Below are 24,772 nucleotides of genomic sequence, written 5' to 3'. Positions count from 1 at the left end.
CTGAAAGAAGAAGTGCCTCCGGGGGTAGAAAGGGTGAGAAATATGTCACTACACACCTTTTGGTACCTTTAAAACCTGAAGCATGTGGATGAAATACCTTCTCAAAAACCAAACTAAAAACCTCCCTCAAACAACCCAACACAAAGAAGAGGTAACAAAGGCAGTAACTGCACTTGTAAATTCTTCAAAGAAGCTACATTACAGATTTATAATACAATTTTATTAACTGATGGTTTTAGGAATACATTGCAGAGGTCTTTATCTCTTTATTTGTTAAATATTAGCAAGGGCTTACTCTGAATCTAGAACTCTGTTCAACAACTTGAGTGGCAGGGAAGGGCTCAGGTAAAAGGCTGCCTTTTACCTCCCAGGAACTTAAACGAGTAGAAAAAGCTAGTTTCTCCAGCTTCCAGAACATGCCATTCAATTCTGTATACAACTTACTGCTTAGCATGGTGTAGGCTTGCTAGATGTCCTCAACAAATGCTTGTTGCTTTGAGGTTAGAAACTTAAGAAAATACTTCACCACTTGGGAATCAGTAACTTATGCAGCTCCCAGTTGCTGGCTATGAAACTAGTGTCTGCAGTGTCACTGGCCCCTATGAAGAATGACAGACACTGGAATTAACAGCTACAAAAGAAGGACAATTGAAAAAAAAAGACAAATGAAATAAAAATAATGGCTACTTAGGCAAGAGAAGGGAAAAATGACAAAGGCATAAAGGACCTTCCAACGGTGATGGAAATATTTAAAATCTTGATCTGGGTGATAGAGAAATATGAAATTCACAGATAGGGGCCCCCCGGAAAGGCTGGGATCAGATATATATATATATATATATATATATATATATATAGTTAAGGAAAATTATTTCAGCAGCAATGTGCAGCATAGACTAGAGAGAAAAGAAATTATGTACAGTTTAGGGCTGAAAAACAATTGGATGCATTGTAATTTAGAATTCTTCTATTACTAAGATGTTATAGTAATGTGTTTTAAAAATTTGACTCACTTTCATATGCCAGATTAATGTTATTTTGGCTACAGAAAATTCCCTATCTTGGTGATATAGAATTTACTGAATGAGAGAAAAAGAGCTTTTGTGCCAAGCACATCAGTAACATGCACTGCCACTGGCGTCAGGTCGACTCCTCATGGGGAACGGTGAATCATTAACATGAATGTCAGAACTAATTTCAACAACTGTGAATGGGCAAAATAGTTTCTAAAAGAAAGTCAACTTCACTGAAACCTGTATTTAAATCTCGTTTTTATTTTTTAAAGATTTTATTTATTTATTTATTTAGAGAGAGAGAGAGGGAGAGGGAGAGAGCGAGCACGAACAGGGGAACAGGGAACAGGGCGTAGGGGCAGAGGGAGAAGCAGGCTCCCCGCTGAGCAGGGAACCCACGTGGGACTCAATCCCAGGACTCTGGGATCATGACCTACACTGGAGGTGGATGCTTAACCGACTGAGCCACGAAGGTGCCCCTTAAATGTCATTTTTAAAGTAACAACGAAGAGTCTACGATTTCCCTAAGAAAGTAAACATTTCATTGTGTGGCCTACGTAATGCTGTATGCTTACACATAATGCTGTGGAAAAACAGCTGAAGTAGGTGACCATAAAACAGAACAGGCTGATTTTCACTTGTGGAAAGCATCCTCATCACTTTATAGTCTTACCTCATAATAATCATTAGCAAGACCACCCGAGAAATGCTATGCTGAATCCATATGAGCATTATACCTAAAAATAAGAGAGCATAACACAATACTTGGCCTTCTCAATAATTACCTCAAAAGGTTTCTGATGGAGCCCTATTTTTCTTTAATACACTATCTGGATCGATCACGCAAGAAATTATCTCAACATTTTCGGTATCTCTATTTCCTAATGGTACCTGCATTGTACTCTCAAAGTGCTGTCGTCTATGATCTCAATTTTTGCTGGGTTTAAACAGTCTATCCATGTCTTGCCATCTAGCTTAATGGCACAATTTAAGATTATTACACTTTGCAGCATTATTTTCAGTTGGAAGAAGGTTAACATATCTATAACACTGGTCTAAGTTTAAGGCAATTCCAATAAGGACTTTTAAAAAAAATAACTTTTTTTCTTCTTTCTTAAGCACCCCATTTTCATTATTATAGTTTCATGAGCACACCAGCTCTGATATCGTGTCCCCTAGAGTGTCTATACCATGTATAGAGCTCAAAACGCTTGTTAAAGTAATCAAACCAACAGCGACAGCAACTCAACTGTAGATGTAGCGGTGCAATACGAGGATCACCAGGGCTGATGTGAAGGCTCAGCATGCCCAGGCAATCCATTGTGCGGACTGGTCTTCCTCTGCTGGCTCCTTACATGTTGATAAGCTCCAGGTGCAGCCACAGACCCCTTCCTTCACACTCTACACACTTCACCTGAGCACAGGCAGCCACTACAATGATCTTAACTCCTATTACATCTGTGGATGACTCTAATTGTGGTCTTTGATTCTGGCTTCTTTCCTAAGCTACAAATTTTATCTCTCACTGCCTATTAGATATTTCCATTCATATGTCTGATTATACACAAGCCCCAAACTGAAATTCTCATCATCCCCCTAAAACCTGCTCCTTCTCACATACAGCCTATATTAGTAAATGGCCCCACCCAATCGCATAACAGTGAAACCCAAGTATACCCTACTTCTTGTCTTACCCACCTACACTGAATCGATCACTGATTCCTAGTGAGTGTATTATCAAAAATGATCTCCAATCCATGTGCTTCTCTCCTCTCCTGATACCATACCTGAAGCATCATCATAACTTAACCAGAAATTACTCCTAATTGATGACCTTGTCTCCAAACTAGCTCCCTTCCAATCTATTGTACAGCCAGAATGATCTTTCTAAAATATGAACCTCTTAAAACTCTTAAATAGCTTCTTATAGTCCTTGGGAAAATATCCAAATTATCTGTTGCGGCTTAGAAGGTCCTTTAAGAGGTGGAAACTACCTTGTTAATTATACCATAACATGGCAAGATGAATAAGTGCACGGGACTAGAAGAGCCCCACTGACCTATCATTTACCAGCTATCCTTTAATTAGCAAGAGACTTGATTTGTTTATCCCTCAGTATACTCATATAAAATCGAAGTATTAATACTTATCTTACAGTGTGGACATTAAATGAGATTCAGTGCTTGACACACTGTGTGACACATCTGATACATAGTATACGCTTATACATCTGATACATTAGTAAATATTAGTTACTGTTATGAACTCTGTAGTTAATTTCTCACTTCTCTCCCACTTGTATTCTGAGTTCTATTTATAGGGAGTATCTTTTACTTCTTTTATTTCCTTTTTATGTCCATCTTCCTAGCCCCACCAGTCTTCTGTGAGGTGCCCTTACTATGTGCTCCTGAAGGCTTCAAATTCTCCCTGCCATACAAATGTCTGACTTTCTGGTCTTTCCTTTCCATTGCTAAATTCTAAGCTCTGTGTGAAGAGCAACTGTCTTGTTCACCAGTGTATTTCCCCCACTGCCTACCAGGTGGTAGGCACTTTAAATACTGTTCTGTGTATGAATGAGTGGATCTTTCCTCTCTCAAAATCCCCCTCCTCCCAAATCTGCAGTGGGTAGAAAAGTGCAATATTCCAGAACAATGATCTGTAAAATACAATTCAGGAAAGGCTGCCACGGTACAAACATGGTTAAATAATACTGGTAAAGGTAAAGGTTAAAACAAAGTTAGGGCTTCTGAACCATGGCACTTCTGAGTTTTTCATATACTAAAGAGCATTATGAATCTCCAAGCTGTGTGTTTGGCGGGGGGAGAAGGGGAGGTAGGGATCTAATTCTCAAAGTAACTCCTGCAACCAGGGTTCTTCAGAAGACGTCGCAGCAAACCCGGTTCAGGCAGACGCCCTCCCCGACTAGACTTCCAAGTAAGCTGGTAGTTGTGGACCGGAAATCTATGAAGCACTTATTTCGTAGGATTCACTGTTTTTAGGTCGGTACCCACTGGACACAGAACCTGAGAGCTGGAAGAAACCACAGACATAAAGGAGCGAATCTTCCTTTACAGATGCACAAAAAGAGGCCCAGAGGGGGAAGTGACCGGTCCACTGCCGCACAGGAACTCCGTACAATCGGAAGAGAGAGTAGAAGCCCAGACTTCAATTTCGTCCCTGCGACTTCCACGACAAACAATGCCTCTGGCTACTTGGGTCCGTCAAGTGTTGCCACTTGAATTTTATTTTCAAGCCACAGCGAAGTTAAGTCCGTTTTTCTCGGCTCCTCGCCCTCTAGGCCTACAGTTCCCGGCCCTCCTCCCCCACGACACTTCCCAGGAATCCACCCAGCGCCGCGGGAGCTTGATTGGGGTGGGGGAGATAGTTTCTGTCGTTCCTTCTTTCCTTCAGAGATTATTTTTGGAGTGTAAACTTTTTCCTGTAGACCAAACGAACCTGTTTTTTAACGCCTCCGCCTCAATCCCCATGGGCGCAACTCCCCAGCCCAGCGCACCCCAACCTACCCTACCCGCTCCCTTCCTCGCCTAGACCTATGGGCCCTGGCGTCGGTCTTCACCTGGGACTGCCATGGCGCTGGTGAGAGGGGTCGCAGGAGCCGTAGGCTTTCGAGAGGACGCCCGCCTCTTGCCTGCAGCGAGGACAACAAACGGCGAGGGCGGCCTCTTCCTCCCACCTGCGCCGCGGGACCTCGGTGACAGTCCTGGAAGGTCGCTGGCGATAGCGGAACCAAGTCGCGCTGATTCAGTTTCCAGGGGAGTTATATTACAGAGCACACACGGTCCGAACCATTGCTGCCAGCTTGGGGGGGGGGCGGTGAGTGAGACCTGCACATACGTGTACTGAAGTAAACAACACCAAGATTTACAGATTGCATTTAAAAATTGTAATACAAATTAAATTAATCTGTGGGTTCTTAATAATCTTTTCTCCTTCCCTGGAGACCATTGGAATCCCCCTTCTCAGGATTAGCGGTGCTCTGGTCCAGGAGCGACATGGCGGCGTCCGTGAGGAACTAGTTTGGGGTAAAGACAGTGCTTGGTGTCGCTGTCTTGGCGACATTGACAAACTGGAGCTTTCCGCGACCACCCGATTGAAGGAACCGTGCACTGATAGGTGGACAGCTTTAGTGACCTGCCCTCCGTTCTCATTCCCAATTAGAAGCAGAGTCCTGAGCGCTGACCAGCATGAGCAACATCTACATCCAGGAGCCTCCCACGAACGGGAAGGTGAGAGCCTCATCTAGGGTACCTGGGCTCCTCGAAGTGATACCTCACTGAATAAGGGAGTTCTGGGGGCCTTAGGGTTGGAAAAGATCACAAGAAGTTATGTCCCTTACTCCTGCCTCTGAACAGGATTGCATCGAAAACCATCTATTGACACTTCTCATCAAATACTTGAAAAAGTCCTCAAATTTAGATTCCTCCATCTACCAGCCTTCTGCTCCTATTCTTGCTTCAGCCTAACTCATGCAGGAGTTTTCTAGGGTCTTAGGTAGAAACCTTAGTACATTTTAAATTTCGACTTTTTTTTTCTTTTTGCTTATCTTGGAAATTACTCTTTCCCCATTTGTTCTACAATCATTTATCGAGCGCCTGCTGGCACCGGGCACTGTTCTAGGTGCTGGGGCCACAAACATGGATGGATAAGTTCTAGTTATTGCCCTGGAAGAGCGTATGATTTTGTTTGGGAGGCAGGCAGGTAAAGAAAAACCTTGTGAAGCATCAGTGAGTTTGAGGTTATACTGCTTCGGGTCAAGGGAAGATTTAGTTGCTTTACTCTGGAGTAAGATTTGACTTGGTCATAAAGAGGAAAAGCTTTAACGGATACACATGCCTGAACAGGAGATCTTTTATTCAACAAATGTTTATTGAGCAACTAGCACATGCCAACCTCTATGCTAGGTTTTAGGGATACAAGGGAAAGAAAAACCAGCATTGTCCCTATTATCATGGAGTCAGTGGAGTGAAATATACATTCACCAGATAGTCATGCAAATAAGTACAAGCTAGCTGTGATAAACACTGTCCTTATGAAAGAGAATTGGGTTTACAGAGAATATTAGGCATAGCCAAAGTTTTACTTCAGAAACAACTGGGGATTTTTTTCCAGCATAAGGCCAGTTGAAGACATCGAAGCTTCAAAGTTCTGTACCATAGAGAGCACGTGGCAAGAATTTTGGCATGGAAAGAATTTTGGCATGGAAAGAATTTAAAGAGATATAATAAGTTTGCTCCGTGGATGTTTAGTGCCTATGCTGTCTAATGATACATTAGATACTAAAAGGATAGATATTCAGAATAAATGGGAGAAAGTTCCTCCCTTCAAAAAGCATAGTATCAACTGAGAAGTAATCGACACGTTTTATCAGTGGTAGACCCCTGGCAATTGCCCATACATGTGTTTTGCTGTTACTCTGGCCTCTGAAGATGAGGCACATAAAGTACCATTGATAGAAATGTCCTTATTCACTCAAGGTGAAATTTCCACATATTATGATCATTTAATTTAAATCACATATTAATATATATTTATTCTTAAGAAGCATTTTATTATCAAAGTATTGTCTTATTTAGGAGCCTTAGGAAAAGGAGCCACTGAAACCTCGCAAAGTAGAGTTGGCCAAAAGAAATGTATGGAGGAAGGAGTCATGTGCCTTTTTTTGTTGTTGTTAATTATTTAAATGAAATTTAGTTAACATATACTTTATTATTAGTTTCAGGGATAGAATTTAGTGATTCATCAATTGCATATAACACTCAGTGCTCATTAAGCAAATGTCCTCCTTAGTACCCATCACCCAATTATCCTTTCCTCCCACCCACTTCCCCTCCAGCAACCTTCAGTTTGTTTCCTAGAGGTCAGTGTCTCTTACTGTTTGCCTCCCTGTTTTCATCTTATTTTATTTTTCCTTCACTTTGCTTATGTTCATTTGTTTTGTTTCTTAAATTCCACATATGAGTGAAATCAAATGGTGTTTGTCTTTCTTGGACTGACTTATTTTGCTTAGCATAATACCCTCTAGTTTCATCCACATCATTGTAAATGACAAGATTCATTCTTTTTGATGGCTGAGTAATATTCCATTGTACAGATATGCCACATCTTTTTTATCTGTTCATCTGTCAGTGGACATCTGGGCTCTTTCCATCTTTTGGCTATTTTGGACATTGCTTCTAAACATTGGGGTGCATGTGCCCCTTTGAATCACTATGTGTGTATCCTTTGGATAAATACCTAGTAGTGCAATTGCTGGGTCCTAGGATAGGTCAGTTTTTAACTTTGGAGGAACCTCCATACTGTTTTCCAAAGTAGCTGTATCAGTTTGTATTCCCACCAAAAGTGTAAGAGTGCTCCCCTTTCTCTACATCGCTGCCAACGTCTGTTGTTTCCTGACTTATTAATTTTAGCCATTCTGACCAGTGTGAGGTAGTATCTCATTGTGGTTTTGATCTGTATTTCCCTGATGCCAAGTGATGTTGAACCTTTTTTCCTGTGTTGGCCATTTGTATGTCTTCTTTGGAGAAGTGTCTATTTGTATCTTCTGCCCATTTCATGACTGGATTTTTTGTTTTTTGGGTATTGAGTTTGATAAATTCTTTATAGATTTTGGATACTAGCCCTTTTTCTGATAAGACATTTGCAAATATCTTCCCCCATTCCATAGGTTGTCTTTTAGTTTTGTTGACTGTTTCTTTTGCTGTGTGAAAGCTTTTTATCTTGATGAAGTCCCAATAGTTCATTTTTGCCTTTGTTTCCTTTGCCTTTGGAGACGTGTCTAGCAAAAAGTTGCTGTGGCCGAGGTCGAAGAGGTTGCTGCCTGTGTTCTCCTCCAGGATTTTGATGGATTCCTGTCTTGCATTTAGGTCTTTCATCCATTTTGAGTTTATTTGTGTGTGTGGTATAAGTAGTCCAGTTTCATTCTTCTGCATGTTGCTGTCCCATTTTCCCAACACCGTTTGTTAAAGAGACTGTCTTTATTGCGTTGGATATTCTTTCCTGCTTTGTCGAAGATTAATTGACCACATGTGCCTTCTTTTTTAATTCAGTATTTTATCAGTGGAAAGATTAAGAAACTCTGGTAGGGAAGGTGGGCCAACCTTTTTTTTTTTTTTTTTTTTTGAGAGAGAGGGAGCAGGAGCAGGGGGGAGAGGGAGAAGCAGACTCCCTCTTGAACAGGGAGCCCGGTGTGGGGCTCGATCCCAGGACCCTGAGATCGTGACCCAAACTGAAGATAGACGCTTAACCTACCGAGCCACCCAGGTGCCCCCATGTATGCATTCTTTTTACTAGGTATAAGTTGACTGTGGCCAAAAAAATTATATAAGAATAATAATTACAACAGTAATAGCTACCATTTTTTTTTTTTAAAGATTTTATTTATTTATTTGACAGAGAGAGAGAGACAGCCAGCGAGAGAGGGAACACAAGCAGGGGGAGTGGGAGAGGAAGAAGCAGGCTCATAGCGGAAGAGCCTGATATGGGGCTCGATCCCATAACGCCGGGATCACGCCCTGAGCCGAAGGCAGGCGCTTAACCGCTGTGCCACCCAGGCGCCCCAATAGCTACCATTTTTTGAGCATTTACTATTTGTCAGGTACTGTTCAAAGCAGTCTATGTAGAATAAATCATTTTGTCCTCACAACAAACCTATAAGAATATTATTGTCCCTATTTTTAGGTAAGGAAGGTGAGTCACAGATATGTTAGCTATCATGTCCAAAATAACAAAGCTACCTTACCCTTTATAAGTGGAAGGGTCAGTTTGGCATTTGAGCAACGTGATTCCACAGCCTATGAAGGGAGGGATGATGTACATTAGCTTGTTCTTTCGAGCAGTGGTTTCTAAACCAGTGAGTGTACACCTCAGGGGCTGTGCAAAACCATCCATGAGATGCGGGGAGAAAAATCTATTCTCCTGTTTGTATTTATTTTCTTCTTTCTTGTTTAAATGTAATATTTTACATATAAAAAGGAACATATAAATTCAGTTACTCACTTAGTCAATTTTTATATATCATGATATAATTTTTCCTAATGCCTTGCTAAATGGATTACATTTCATGGTATCTGGATCAACTAACTAAACCAGTCCTTATAAATTTCATATTAAAAATAATATTAACAATGTAAACATAGGCAAACCATAAGAAAACGCTAGAGCTGAAGACTCAGCATGGGAAGTGTGTCAAAAATCAGAAATTATTATGAAAATTGTTTGAAATATGGATTTCTGGGGTGCTTGGGTGGCGCAGTAGTTAAGCGTCTGCCTTTGGCTCAGGGCGTGATCCCAGCGTTCTGGGATCGAGCCCCACGTCAGGCTCCTCTGCTAGGAGCCTGCTTCTCCCTCTCCCACTCCCCCTGCTTGTGTTCCCTCTCTCGCTGGCTGTCTCTGTCAAATAAATAAATAAAAATCTTAAAAAAAATGAAATATGGATTTCTATTTTTTATTGTTAATGGCAAACTTTGTCTTAAATGTGTATTGTGCCTTGACATATATTTATAAGTAAGAATATAAAGCCATTGTGATTTTCAAGACATTTTAAAAAGTGTATAGAATGGGCAGATGGACCTCTACAATTTGAAAGCAACATTATACTAAATGAAAGAAACCAGATATAAAAAGCCACATATTGTATGATCTAGTTATATTAAATGTTCAATAGGCAAATCCACAGATACAGAAAGTAGATGAGTGGTTGCCAAGGGATAGGAGTAGGAGGAAATAGGGAGTGACTGCTAATGGGGACAGGGTTTCTTTTGGAGGTAATGAAATGTTCTGTAATTAGATAGTGCTCATGGTACTAAAAACTAAAAGGGTGAATAGTTCAGTATGTGAGTTACATCTCAGTAATGCTGTTATTTAAAAAAAAGTTTCATTATACCACTAGTAAAGAAGATTAAGAATTATTTAAAAATACCATTTTTGAAATGTTATCTTCTGTGACCCTTAAGATACTAGAGTAAAAAGAATGTACATATTTGAGGACTCTGTGCGCCTAATTCCTTACTTCCCTTCCCACTTCCCTTTTCTTCTTTGCTAATAGGGATGCATACTTTGAAAAAGTTGGAATCATTGTATTAGAGTTGCAAGGGAGAGAAGACACGTGTAGGTTTCCTTTAACAGTAACGTTATATTTCAAGTATACAAGGGGATAATAGGATGGGACATTGTCTTTTTAGATATACTGTACTTAGGATTGGGATATACACCAGTTTTCATGCAAAATCAGAAGGTGTTACCTGGTGTTTTAGATACAGTCTAGGGAGTTACTCAGCTACTCAGTTTGCATCCCAAATATATACTTACCAACAAAATGAGAATCCAGTTGGGTTGGTTTGTCGTGATATAGTTTTTTTTATTTTTTTAAATATTTTATTTAGTTATTTGAGAGAGAGAGAGAGAGCATGCACACACACACCAGCCGGGGGAGGGAGAAGAAGATATAGACTCCCTGCTGAGTGGGGAGCCTGACACAGGGCTCAATCCCAGAACCCCAAGATCATGACCTGAGCTGAAGGCAGACACCTAACCTACTGAGCCACCCAGGTGCCTCCCGTGATAGAGTATTTCTTTTGGGCATTGTTTCATGCCAAGCCAAATTAGAGGTCCTTACCTTTAGGAGCTGGTAGAAAAGAGGCTTTCAAAGGATTCCATTGACTATAGATGGTGATTTTGAGATATACCATTTTAGTAATATACAGCCTAGAATTAGATTAAGATTGTTTCATTGTAAATTAGGAATGGCATGAATTTTTTTTTTTTTTTTAGAGAGTCGGGGGGGGGGGGGTCAGAGGGAGACAGAGAGAATCTCAAGTAGACTCCCCACTGCGCACAGAGCCGGGCATGGGGATCAATCTCACAACCCTGATATCATGACCTGAGCCAAAATCAAGAGTCAGACGCTTAACTGACTGAGCCCTCCAGGTGCTCCAAGAATGGCATGATTTTGAATGAGAAAGTAGAGTGTTCGTATGTAAAAAGATAATTGTAAAATTGTCTTATGGTGTCACAATTTCATAGGTTCATCATTCTTTAATTTCTTAATTTGCTATGCCAGTGTTATTGGAAGAAAAGCTACAAGAAACTTTCTTAATTAAAGCAAGTTTAAATGATTGATTTTTAAATGAGTAAGTTTTTCTGATTAAAATAGGTACATGCTATTTTTTCCTCAAGTCCTAAATTATTTCTGAAAATGGTATTTGAAGACTATAAATGTATAATGACTTGTACTGAATGAATTTTTTTGATCAAAGTATAATTAACATACAGTGTTATATTAGTTTGAGGTGAATGGTAGAATGATTCAACAATTCTATACAATATTCACTGTTCATCAAAATAAATGTACTCTTTAATCTCCTTTATCTATTTTACCACCCCCCACTTCCCCTCTGACAACCACAATTTTGTTCTCAGTATTGAAGGGTCTGAGGCTTTTTTTGGTCTTTTTTCTTTGTTTTGTTTCTTAAATTCCACAAATGTGTGAGAACATATGGTATCTGTCTTACTGTGTTGGACTTATTTCACTTAGTATTATTATACCGTCTTCATCCATATTGCTGCAAGTGGCAATATTTCATTCTTTTTTATGACTAATATTCTACTACCAGATATAGGTGGATAGATAGATAGATATTTGCATTTCCTTGAGTATTTGCATTACTCAGCTGATTTGAGCATCATTTCATAGGTCTGTTGGCCATCTGTATGTCTTCTTTGGAACAATGTCTATTTAGGTCCTCTACCCATTTTTAATTGGATTATTTGTTTTGTTTTTTTGGTGTTGGGTTGTACAAGTTCTTTATATATTTTGGTTATTAACTCCTTATCAGACATATCATTTGCAAATATCTTCTCCCATTCATTAGGTTGCCTTTTCGTCTTGCTGATGGTTACCTGTGCTGTGCAGCTTTTTATTTTGGTGTAATCCCAATAGTTTATTTTTGCTTTTGTTGCTCTTGCCCAAAGAGACATAATCTACAAAAATGTTGCTAAGGCCAGTGTCTAATTACTATCTGTCTTGTCTTCTAGGAGTTTTATGGCTTCAGGTCTCACGTTTAAGTTTTTAATCCATCTTGAGTTTATTTTTATGTGTGCTATAAGAAAAGGGACCCAGTTTCCTTCTTTTGCATGTAGCTGTACAGTTTTTCCAATACCATTTGTTGAAGAGACTGTCTTTTCCCTGTTGTACTTTTTGAGTGTAGATTTTTTTTTAGTATACCGAGAAGGCCCAGTGAAGTTTTTAATTTTAACCTTAAAATTGAAAACTCACTAATGAATGCTTCAAACTGAGCAGCCTTTCAACCAATTATCAAGACAAAATGATAATTTAATATAATGATGTTATATTCTTTCTACAGGTTTTATTGAAAACTACAGCTGGAGATATTGACATAGAGTTGTGGTCAAAAGAAGCTCCTAAAGCTTGCAGAAATTTCATTCAGCTTTGTTTGGAAGGTAATCATAACTCTTGAGTTTTATTCTGTATGAGAAATTTTATTAATTTAAAAATAAACTGAAGTGTATCTTTCCACAACATTGAAGCTTGCTGTTAAATGGTGGTGATGAATGATAAGAGTTGATATGAGTGATACGGTGTTGAGCTACTGTGTCAGGAAATAGAGGAGAGAAAGACTGTCTTTCAAATAAATCTGTGTATCTTCAGCAGAGAAATTTATCTTACCAATAAAGCTTGGATCTTTTTTATCTTTTTGTCTATTCCCCACTTCTTCCTTTCATCCTCTAAATAAAGGTACTCCCTAAGATTGCACTGAGTTCTTCATTGTCTTTACTCTTCAGTCGTTACTTCTATTCAAATAACTATCAAATTCAGAATTGCAGCCATTTCCTCTCTTCTTCACTCTAATTTACATATCAAAGTGCTTAGTGGACTTTACTCCCATCTTCTTCTGTTCGCTGTAACTTAACCCGGTTGCCTGGACTTTGACCTGCATGATTGTGATTGCGTTTTACCTGGTCTTTCTCTCTGTCATCTTTAATCTGTTTACCCTCTTATTTATTCATCTGGTAGCTGAATCCTCAGGCAGCTTGGCTTCCTAGCCTTCCGGCCTTGTTTTTCATTGCACTAAATAACTATGGTTTCCGTTGACTATTATTTTTATTTCCTGAGCAGTTCCTTCCCATTTCCGCTTTTACACATATCCTCATACCTTCCTTCATATCCTCAGCCTCCTTTTCAGAATACTTTTTCTTTCCTTCTTTACTGTTTAAGTCTACCCACTTTTTAATCTCTGTCCAGAATTCCGTCTTCTCCACAAAGCCTTCCATCCAGCATTCAGTGATGTCATTATCTATGTTTCCAGTATGATTTTAGACTGAGTCACAAAGTGACTATTTTTTTTCAATAAACTTTACAGAATTATACATCCACTTGAGTGTTTTCTCCTTCAGAATATTCCCTTACAGAACTAAACATTCTAAGCATTTTTGTAACTTCTTGGCTTTTAGAATACATTGCATATGGTTTCAAATATCTCCAGTGGTGGCAAATCATTGTCTTTCTAAGTTATATCTGATTTGTAGAGACAGACAAGGTTAATCAGGTATCAGAAAACAGCGTTTTGAGTCAAGAGCAAGGTGTGAAGGAGAACCCAGTATAACCAGTAGGAGGGTACAGCAAGAGCTCTCCAAGTAGATAATAATTACACAAATAGATAAGTACCAGGGGAAGATTTAAGATATAAAAATACACAGACACCCCCCCAAAAAAAAACCTGCCAAAAAACCCTCACAAAACATCTTTTTCTTTACATCTGCGAAGACCATTAATAATAATTGCTATGGCAGGCAGGAAGGAAATTGAGTCAGACAGGTAGTCAGAGAAGCTTCAAATAACTATCAACAGAACCAAGAAACACAGTAGACACAGAGAAGTCAGACTCATTTCTGGAAAGAAGTTTTGAAGACTCAAGCTCAAATTTTACAGGGGAAGAGTGAAAGTACAAAAACATTAGAAAGAATGAATGGTAATTAATAATCCATGACCAGGTGAATGGAAGAAACAGAAAACATCTGGATATAATATGATAGTGAAGAAGAAGTAAAGTTCTTAAGTTAGGTCATGATGGAACTTAATTGGAACAACAAAAAATTATTCCCCTATTTTTAAGAATACAAGGAGAAAGAAAAAAGAATAGGAAGATTATAAGAAAAATAACTAGAGCAATTCTCTTAAATTGAACAGGTGAAAGATAGAATTATTACTGAAAAGGCTAACAACAAACCTGAGAAGACTAATTTAAATGCAGGTACTCCTAAATAAAGTCGAGGTTTTAAAAATATAATTTAGAGAACCCCATTTTAATTCAGTAATTCTATGATTTAAACAAGTCATGATATTTCTAGATCTTATAACATTCATATCAGTATTTACTTCAAAAAGGGATGATTTCCAGAATTAAAAAGGAAATGAGTGAAAACCAGGAAGGTGGAACATGACATAGATATGGCAGTTAAAGGGATGTTTTTAGTTGGTTTTTTTAGCTTTACAGAGGTATTGTAGACAAATAAAAATTGTATATATTTAGGATGTACAACATGATTTTTTAAAAGTGTACAATGTGATGATTTAAGACACGTATACATTGAGAAATGATTATCACAATCAAGTTAAGTAACATATCTGTCACCTCACACAGTTTACCTTGTGAGTGTGTGTGTGGTGAGAACACTTGAGATCTACTCTGTTAGCAGATTTCAAGTATACAACACAGTACTATTAACTATAACTTCCATGCTATACATTGGATCCCCAGAAGTTATTCATTTTATAATTAAAAATTTATGGGGTGGCTGAGTGGCTCAGTTGGTTAAGTGTCTGCCTTCAGCTCACGTCACGATCATCATGATCCCAGGGTGCTGGGATGGAGCCCTGGGTTGGGTTGGGGTCCCTACTCCACAGTCAGTTTCTGCTCCTCCTTCTGCCTCTCCCCCACTCGTTCTCTCTCTGTCTCTCAAATAAATAAATAAAATCTTTTTAAAAATTTAAAAAAAAGAAAAATTTATACCTTTTGACCAACACCTCCCCATTTTTCCCACCCACCAGCACCTTGCAACTACCATTTTACTCTCCAGTTCTATAAGCTGACATTTTTAGATTCCACATACAAGTGATATCATACAGAACTTGTCATTCTGTGTCTGGGGGAAGTTTTTAGTTTTTATGAAAATGAAAGATCTATAGTTACACAGACTTAATCTTGGATTTCAGGTTTTGGGGAATAGGTGAACATTTAAAAATGAGTGAAAATTTTAAAAAAATTAAGTTAAAAAAAGGTTTAAAAAGAGAAGGAAAGGGAAGCTTGTTGCCTTTGATAATTTTCTTGGTTCCTCTTAAGTTTGAGGAAGGAGTAAAATTTTAGGTTGGCAGAACAAAGTGGAAAGCAGAAATGTTTGTTTAAAAAAAAAAGAGGCTAAAATAAATAGGGCAGACAGATAACAAAATGAGTTTTAAATAAAAAGTTATTACTTATAATAATTATAAAATTAAATGCCAGATTCTGGAAGAAATACACATAAATCACTTAAAAATGCAGATGTAAATTCCTATATTATACTTGGTAGAAATACAATTAGGCAAAGTATATTATGCTATCCATACATTGTACAGCCAGAAATACAAATTTAATGGAAAATACCAGAATCACAGCAGCCAAATAGGAAATTTCATATTTAAGATACATGAAAATTTCTTTCTTCAATAGTGGAGAAAATTCAGGAGACTGTTGTGAACACACATAATGAAATTATAAAACCTCTTTCTTCAAAATACTTATGGGAATGGTACCTAAACATTTAAGAAGTCAAACACTGCATGCAATAAAATCTATTATAGTACATGGTAAGCTCTAAGGACAACCACAAATGCACAGTTCAGCAGTATTATTAATAAGCTACATGGAAATAGAAATAGTGGATATGGAATTTTGTGAAAATTTGAAATTCTAGCTGTGGTAGAATACAAAATTACAGTGTAGAGAAATTATAGAAAGTTCCTACTCAGTATATATAGTATTATAATCATTTCATTCATCCGACAAGCGTATAATTAGGAAAATAAAAAAGAAAAGGTTAAAGTAAAAAGCCAATATCACTGAAGGGCTTAATAGGAAATAGGAAAAAGGAGTAAGATGTGTAATTTTAAAATCTGAAAGGACAAGTAATAAAAATCATTCATGTCCCCCTTCCCCCGCATCTAATAGATTACTGAGTCTGATAGATCCTGCTTCCTGGAGAATTCTTAAATATGTGCACCTCGGTATAAGTCACAGTCAGGTTTTACTCTTGGGACAATAGTTGCCCACTCCAGCCTTGTCGCTTCCATTCCATTCTCCATACTGAGTTTGAGTGATCTTTTGTAAAAGCATATCTGATCAAAAATGTTGATTGACTGTGTATTATGGACCTAACGGATTATTATCACTTTCTGATATAGACTAGGGTGTGTTATATATTTAAATTTGTAGAATTTAAGTGAGAATATTAAAGTTTCACTTCACATTTGTGTTGGACTTGAAAATTTATAGATACCTCTATAAATATAGATAAGATATTATCTTATATAGATAAGATATTATCTTATTTAATCTTCAGAACAACACTATGAGTTAATTTATAATATTAGTTTTATAATGAGAAAATTATATGTACATCATAGTGGATGATAGTTAATAATACTATATTGCATATTTGGAAGTTGGTAAGAAAGTAGATCTTAAAAGTTCTCATCACAAGAAAAAGGAATTTGTAACTATGTGAGGTGCTGGATGTTCACTAACTAGACTTATTATGGTGAACACTGCAGAATATATACAGATACTGAATCATTATGTTGTACACCTGAAACCACTGTAATGTTAAATGTCAATTACATCTCCATTTTTATTTTTTTTATTTTTTATTTTTTTAAAAGATTTTATTTATTTATTTGACAGTAAGAGAGACAGCCCCCGAGAGAGGGAACGCAAGCAGGGGGAGTGGGAGAGGAAGAAGCAGGCTCCCAGCGGAGGAGCCCGATGCGGGGCTCGATCCCAGGACCCTGGGATCACGCCCTGAGCCAAAGGCAGATGCTAATGACTGAGCCACCCAGCACCCCTATATCTCCATTTTTCAAAAAGGGTGGGAAAATTATGTTTAAGGCTACCCAGCCAACAAGATGCAAGACTTAGAACTCCTGACTGCTGCATAAAGTTTTAAGCTACTCTGAGTAAATGGTTACTTATTTTTTTTATAATAATTTTTTATTATGTTATATTAGTCACCATACAGTACATCCTTAGTTTTTGATGTAGTGTTCCATGATTCATTATTTGCGTATAACACCCAGTACTGGCCTATCCCAATCCCCCACCCCCATCCCCTCTGAAGCCCTCAGTTTGTTTCCCAGAGTCCATAGTCTCTAATGGTTCATTTTACTTCTGTTTACCCCCCTTCCTTCTTCCCTTCCTTAGGAGAGATACTTTTAGACTCAGTTTTTACAGTTTCTGTTTGGAACCAAGGAACATTTCTTCGCACTGGGGATCTCTTGCCAATATAGCTTTAAAGTATGGATTTTACATCCAGATAGATCTTGCAAATGTAAATAATTGTGAGGGTGCCTGCAAGCCACTGTATTATAGTACTTTATGAATTATGACAAACATAGTCTTGTTTTGACTCATAAAGTAGACACTTGATTTGTATTTGTCATTGAATGAGTTAGGTTGTGTTTAGGTGCAAGTAAGAGAAGACTCAGCTCAATATTATTTACATAATAAAGACATCTGTAACCCTGTACGACAAGAAATCTGGTGTCAGACAGTTCTGCAGCTCAGTGAAGCTTCCAGGGATAGTAACTAAGCTTTTTCTCCATCTTTCTACTTTACAATCCTAAGCATGTGACTGAACTAGGACCACACTCAGTAATCAACGCCATCTCCCATCTACTCTGCTGCTACTTGTTTTTTGTTTGTTTGGTTTTACAACAATAATAATAGGTTTTGTTTATTCAGTACTTCCTTCAGGGCCACACATATGTTCTACATATATTTTTCTCTTAATATAAACTCTCTGATTCTGTCAAACCCTAAATATTGCCCTTCTGCCCCCACCAACTTCTTGGCTCAGGATTTACCTCACTGAGATGCCATGCTTCTGCCACATACAACTTCTTTTTCTTGGTGAAGTCTCCTTAATGATTTCAGGTTCCAGATAGTAAGTACTATTAGGAGATCATATATGATCCCTCTTGTATATTTATAGCTTCCAAATAATATATTTATCCATAAACTCTAATCTGGAGTTGGAGAGAATCCTGGAAATAATTACAACACAACCACCACCGTGCTTTTTGTAGAAATTGTGCTGTTTTGAGTAGACATTTTATAGTAAGTGCGGAAGAAAGGGTTTGATTTACAAGCCTCTTTAATAGTTGGAGAAAAAAATCTTGTGACTCTAAACTTGTTAACTCTAACTCGTTTTAGACTTTGCTAAATTATTTTAAATTTCTTTCAGCATATTATGACAACACCATTTTTCATAGAGTTGTACCTGGTTTTATAGTCCAAGGGGGAGATCCTACTGGCACAGGGACTGGTGGAGAGTCTATCTATGGAGCCCCATTCAAGGTGAAGCCAAATTTTTATTGTTTTTATTTGCAGATCAGTTTGGATTGCTTAATCAAAAATGACTGTGCCCCACATGAAAAAAATGCATTTCACATTAGTGCACAAAATCTGGTACCTATCACATGTTTAGGATTATACAGGTTAAGAGCAGCACTTCCCCCATCAAGCATTCTAAGTTGTCTTATTGCTAACTTTTATGCTAGATTGAATTCAGGTGGAGCTGCAGGTGGTCATGAGAAAAATGTGAGTCAGAAAAAAAACTATATAACGTAATTCTTGATACCTGACAATATCTGATCTCTGGAACTCTGTAAATGTAAAAGATTTTTACAACATTTCATATGCCATTTCATTTAACACTATATGGAATCTATATTAATTTGCTTGGACCGTTATAATAAAATATCACTGATGGGTTGGCCTAAACAACAGCAATTTATTTCTCACAGTTCTGGAGGCTAAGAGGTACAGTATTGGCATTCAGTTTCTGGTGAAGGGTCTCTTCCTGGCTTGCAGATGGCCACCTCTTTGCTGTGTCTTCACATGGTAGAGAGAGCGAACTCTGGTGTCTCTTCCTCTTTTTGTAAGGGCACTAGCACTCCTGGATTAGGGCTTCACACTTGTGACGTCTTTTAACTCTTACTGTCTCCTTACAGGCCCTGTCTCCAGTACAGTCACATTGGGGGTTAGAGCGTCACTGTATGAATTTTGGGGAGACACAATTCAGTCCAAAGCAGAACTCATTCTTAATTATGCACAACAGACCTTTGTAGCCTGAACTGCATGCCATAACAGGAAATCACAAGGGGACAGAAGAAGGAATTAACATAAAAAATGTTAGAAAAAAGTGTATTAATCAAGAATAGGTCAGTGATTTGTTAACTGCTAACACAGATCTAAAACGAGTATCATAGTTAATAACAGTGAGTTCAAATAAAAATTACAAGTTAGGTTATTTATTAATCTGATGGTACCAATATCACATTCTTTGAATGAGTAAACATAAATAGCTCTTAAAATAGGAGAATTTTGAAGACATGTTTATACTAATGAGATAGAAGGTCTGGAGTTTCTTTTAATTTTTTATTGGGTCACTGTGTGATTCTTGAGAAAAATACTTGAACTGTTTGCTTTAATTTCCAGATGATAATGGCCTTAGAAAACGAGGAATAGTTATAATAAAAAAGTCTCAAATGTCACTAAAAAACTATTTTGTATTTTACCATATTGAGATGTCTCATGATTTTAGAGCTTCCATCTAGTAGGAAGCATCCCTTTATTCTATTGCTTGGTGTAACAGAATAGTGCTTTCTCATAATTTCTTTCTAAATTGAGATTTTTGCTTATTATGTAATATTGTTATCTAGTTAAATTTTTCAATTAGGCCATTTTTGATACAGTATAAAGAGTTACAACTCTGGGGTTTTTTTGTTTGTTTTTTTAAAGATTTTATTTATTTATTTGTCACAGAGAGAGAGGGAGAGAAAGAGCAGGAGCAGGGGAATGGCAGGTAGAGGTAGAGGGAGAATCAGGCTCCCCGCTGAGCAAGGGGTCTGTGCAGGACTCGATCCCAGGACTCTGGGATCATTACCTGAGCTGAAGGCAGATGCTTAATCGACTGAGCCATCCAGGCATCTCAAGTTATGACTCTTTGAGCTCAAATCTTGGACATTTATTAAGGAAAAATAACTTTCTTTCTGAAAAGTATTGATTATATCATATGGCTGTTATATAAATGAGTCTAGTATCAGGTCTGGATAGAAATTCTGTTAACTGAGAGACTAATGTATGTTATGTAGCCCTACTATAGCAAGTAATCTACCTAGAGAGGCTTGCTCTGGTTCTTTGAAAAACTGGCAAATGCGACCAGTGCCAGTTCAGCAAAGATTCAACAAAGACCTTTAAAAAACAGAGTAAAGCACATAACACAATTATAGTAGATGCCTTGAATTAAAAAACAAGAAGAAAGCAAATTTTTCATGACCTTTAGAATGGAGTGGGGAGGGGCAATAGTTGAAGGCCGTGCAATGATTCAAAGGTAGTTTTTTTAGAGAAAAAAATAGAAGGTTCTAAAAAGTTAGATAACTTTGAGGGATGGGAATAGGGGAATGATTTAGAAATCTCTTCCCCTTTGAGTGCCCTTCTTCCACGTAAATAGACAGCTTTCCCATAAAATAGGATAAATTTGTCACAATACTTATAAGATGTTTACAGGCTAGTGAAGTCAAGTTCAACAGTACTGAAGGAGTATACGTATTGGATTTGATTATACTTGAAAATCAGTTAAATAAAACTTTAGCATTGTTGATTAGAAGTTGTATAGAACCTTTTTAACTGAGTACGAAGACACTTATAACAGATCATTCACTAAATTTTTTTTTTTTTTAATGCTTCAGGATGAATTCCACTCCCGGTTACGTTTTAATCGGAGAGGACTGGTTGCCATGGCAAATGCTGGTCCTCATGATAATGGCAGCCAGTTTTTCTTTACACTGGGTCGAGCAGATGAACTCAACAATAAGCATACCATTTTTGGAAAGGTTTGTGTCCACTTATCTTCAGGTTCTGTGATACATATGACCGACTTATCTAGGAGCTGCCCCCATAAAAATATTCCCTGGGATATGTATCTATTATTTCTAAAAACAATGGAATATATTCCTTTTACAATGAACTATGAGGGACCACCTTAATTTTTTGTGTGTATGTTTCAAATAAGTCATTGATTATGACTTAAGAATTTTCTTTTTTTCTAAAATCATACTAATGATATTAGCTACTATGTTGCTCATCTGATATTGTGTTTATGTTTTTAGAAACCTAGGTGTTATCTAAGTAACAATATTTAGTAGTTTAAAAAGTTTACTTTTGTCCATGATGAATTCCCTTCAGTATAAAGTGGAAGTTGTGTTAATATTAAAATTTTTTACCTGAAATATTACTTTGAGTAGTACGTGTTTACTCCTGCTCACATTTAACATCTTTCTTTAAGAGGTTTTGTTTTTTCACTCTCCCTTCTAAAAAATATATTCCCACATGTTTTAAGTCTTAGGCATGTTAGACATCACTAGTGTATCAGCTCCCTCTACTGGTTCAATAGGAATGGTTTCCCCACAGCCTAGACAAACTGGATTTCGTGAGGATGAAGGAAAGGGAAAAGACAAACTGAGCACAGCTGGAAAACTGGTATTATTTTAAAACTCCTGAGAAATCTTGAATGAAAGGATTTATGCTGAAAACATTCAATACAATGTGGTTGCTTAACACTTAACACAGGTTAAGAAATGCGCACATTTGAACCACTACAACACAGGTTGTCAGATGTTCATAGATTTTCCTTCCTATTATTTTTAAAAAATAAAAGCATATAATAAAGTGAGATTTAGATTGTCGTTCTGCACCACTTTTTAGAGTTGCTAATATATAACTTTCAATTAGAGACAAAGTATAGCATATTGATAAGAATTCAGAAAGGCCGTCACTGTTGGCTCTATAACTTCTTTGACTCAATTTTCTTATCTAGAGAAGGAGGATAATGACAGTGCCTGCTTTTAGGATGTTTGTGAGGATATAACAAGATAATGTCTGCAAAGCACTTACACATGGTATTGTTTTTTTTTTTTTTTTATAATGATTTTTTATTATATTATGTTAGTCACCATATAGTACATCCCCGGTTTTCGATGTAAGGCTCGATGATTCATTAGTTGTGTATAACACCCAGTGCACCATGCAATATGTGCCCTCCTTACTACCCATCACCGGTCTATCCCATTCCCCCACCCCCCTCCCCTCTGTAGCCCTCAGTTTGTTTCTCATAGTCCATAGTCTCTCATACACATGGTATTGTTATTTGCTTGTTCCACCCAATTCTAAAATCTGAATTTGTTTATTTTGTTTGAATGAAAAGCTGTCATTCAGTATGAGGTTACTTGGCATTATATTTTCACTTTTAATAAAACCTGACGTTAAATATATATGGGAAGTTTTCTAAAAATACCATTGAGGGATTGAACTCCCATTCTGCTTTTTCCCCTTAAGATGAAGATGCTTTATTTGCATTATTTAATGCATAGGCTCCTATATAAAAATATGAGATTTCCTTTTAATTATTGAAAAAATATTTTCAGAAGCCCTCCCTTATTTCAGAGAATGAATATAAGAGTTTGCAGTTAAGTTTTCTTTTTTGTTTGGTAGGTCACAGGGGATACAGTATATAACATGCTACGGTTGACAGAAGTTGATGTAGATGAGGAAGAAAGACCACGTAATCCACATAAAATAAGAAGCTGTGAGGTAAAAGCATGATGTCTGAGAGGCAGCACTTAAATGACCATGTCAGAGAAGCAGGCTGTTAGTATTTTTAAACTATTGGATAAAGGCTTTATACTAAATCGACATCACAATTCAGATTTTGTCTCTGTAATTTAGGCACAATTTCTGATTAAGAATTTTTTTTTAAATTGAAGGTTTTGATTTCAAAGATGAAACTTTAACTGATAATCCAATGTATGAAAAGCTTGACTTATAAGGGAAAGTTAGAAGAATTAGGCTTATTTAGCTCAATGAAGTGACTTCCTAGGTAATTTCAGAGTGATCCTTCATTGAGGAAGCAAGGTCCTTAGAAGCATTTGATTTGGGGTCAAAACTCTGAGTTTGTCTTGCTAACTAGGTATTAAGTTTTCTTGAATACTTTTCCCTTTTGTAAAATAAGGATAACATACCTTTTACTTAATTGCATGTAGGATTATCAGAAGAATCCAGCAAGACTATTAAGTGGGAGTACTTTATGTAGTAAATATATCACTGGACTTATAATACTTATGTGAGCAAAAAATACAGATGTTAGTATTAATGCAATTAAGTACTGGTTTTAATTTTTTGTGAAATTTTTTAAAATGGAATAATGTTTTCAGAATATTTTTTTCATAGGTTTTGTTTAATCCTTTTGATGACATCATACCAAGAGAAATAAAAAAGCCAAAAAAAGAGAAACCAGAGGAAGAAGTAAAGAAATTGAAGCCCAAAGGCACAAAGTAATCAGAAATAATAGACTAATAGAAATTCATTCATTTTGGGGCGCCTGGGTGGCACAGAGGTTAAGCGTCTGCCTTCGGCTCAGGGCGTGATCCCGGCGTTATGGGATCGAGCCCCACATCGGGCTCCTCTGCTATGAGCCTGCTTCTTCCTCTCCCTCTCCCCCTGCTTGTGTTCTCTGTCTCTCGCTGGCTGTCTCTATCTCTGTCAAATAAATAAAATCTTTAAAAAAAAAAAAAAAAAAAAAAAAAAAAGAAATTCATTCATTTTGTTTCCTTTTGTAACAACTGTTTTCTAGTGAGGGGGAGGTCAGTATGGACCAGGGAGATATATGAATTATGAGGTTCTTCTTTTATTAGTATACTGTATGTAATTTAAGCTAAAGAAGTATCACATGTCTATATGAAATCTATATTAATAAATAAATATTTATGATGACTATAGCAATTATTTATATAAATGAGTTGTTAAGATTTTTGTTTGTTTTTTACTTGTTTTTCAATTAATATATGTTCCAAGTATAGAACTTGGAAAGTCAAGTATGAAGGATATGATGACTGCATGGTTACATAATTTAATTTTTCACTCCTGTTTTGGAGTAAGTAAGTTTCAGTATTTTGTGAACTATATTTCTCACATTATTAGTTTTGTCTGTTCATTAAAATAGATATCAGAGTTAGATTTCAACTTCCTCTTTTAGTGAAATGTAGTATCCATATTAGTGATTTTAGTGTATTCATAATTGTTAGATTCAGACAGTTCCAAGTATAATTCTGCCTGACACCATTTATAAGAAGTAAATTGTGTTCACATTTCTGAGCTTCAGTTTCCCCATCTTGTAAAATGGAGATTATAATCACAACATCTGGTTGTTATGAAGAGAAAATGAGCGGGGGAATTTGAAAACACCCAGTGGCATAGGTATTCAATCATATTTGTTTCTTTCCGTAACATCGTACAGTATAAGGAAGTTAAGCTGCTTTTATAAACTGTCAAATGTGAGCCACTTCAATAAGCAGTTGATGTCTTGTGGCAAAATAAATTCTTATATAGTGGTGTATTTGATATTCCTCTATT

General features: G+C 37.1%; 2 protein-coding genes across 2 annotated transcripts in view; one reads left to right on the top strand and one right to left on the bottom strand.

The window, feature by feature from the left end:
* SREK1IP1 (SREK1 interacting protein 1) overlaps positions 1-5,182 on the bottom strand; it is a 40,334-nt gene extending 35,152 nt beyond the window's left edge. Inside the window, exons 1-2 of the mRNA XM_087862453.1 lie at positions 5,027-5,182; positions 4,591-4,873 (exon numbers count right to left, since the gene is read on the bottom strand). Coding sequence (XP_087718579.1) covers positions 4,591-4,873; positions 5,027-5,182 — 439 coding nt within the window. The remainder of the gene's footprint in view (positions 1-4,590; positions 4,874-5,026) is intronic.
* Positions 4,998-24,772, top strand: part of CWC27 (CWC27 spliceosome associated cyclophilin) — a 181,721-nt gene continuing 161,946 nt past the window's right edge. Inside the window, exons 1-6 of the mRNA XM_045794266.2 lie at positions 4,998-5,260; positions 12,395-12,491; positions 18,546-18,658; positions 21,055-21,198; positions 22,856-22,954; positions 23,591-23,694. Of these exons, the coding sequence (XP_045650222.1) occupies positions 5,219-5,260; positions 12,395-12,491; positions 18,546-18,658; positions 21,055-21,198; positions 22,856-22,954; positions 23,591-23,694 (599 nt within the window). The 5' untranslated portion in view covers positions 4,998-5,218. The remainder of the gene's footprint in view (positions 5,261-12,394; positions 12,492-18,545; positions 18,659-21,054; positions 21,199-22,855; positions 22,955-23,590; positions 23,695-24,772) is intronic.

The sequence above is a fragment of the Ursus americanus genome, chromosome 5 (genome assembly GCF_024610735.1).
Source record: "Ursus americanus isolate L20-20 chromosome 5, mUrsAme1.1.p, whole genome shotgun sequence".
Lineage (NCBI taxonomy): Eukaryota > Metazoa > Chordata > Mammalia > Carnivora > Ursidae > Ursus > Ursus americanus.
The sequence above is the reverse complement of the archived record's forward strand: the minus strand, read 5'-3'. Positions and strand labels throughout refer to the sequence as shown.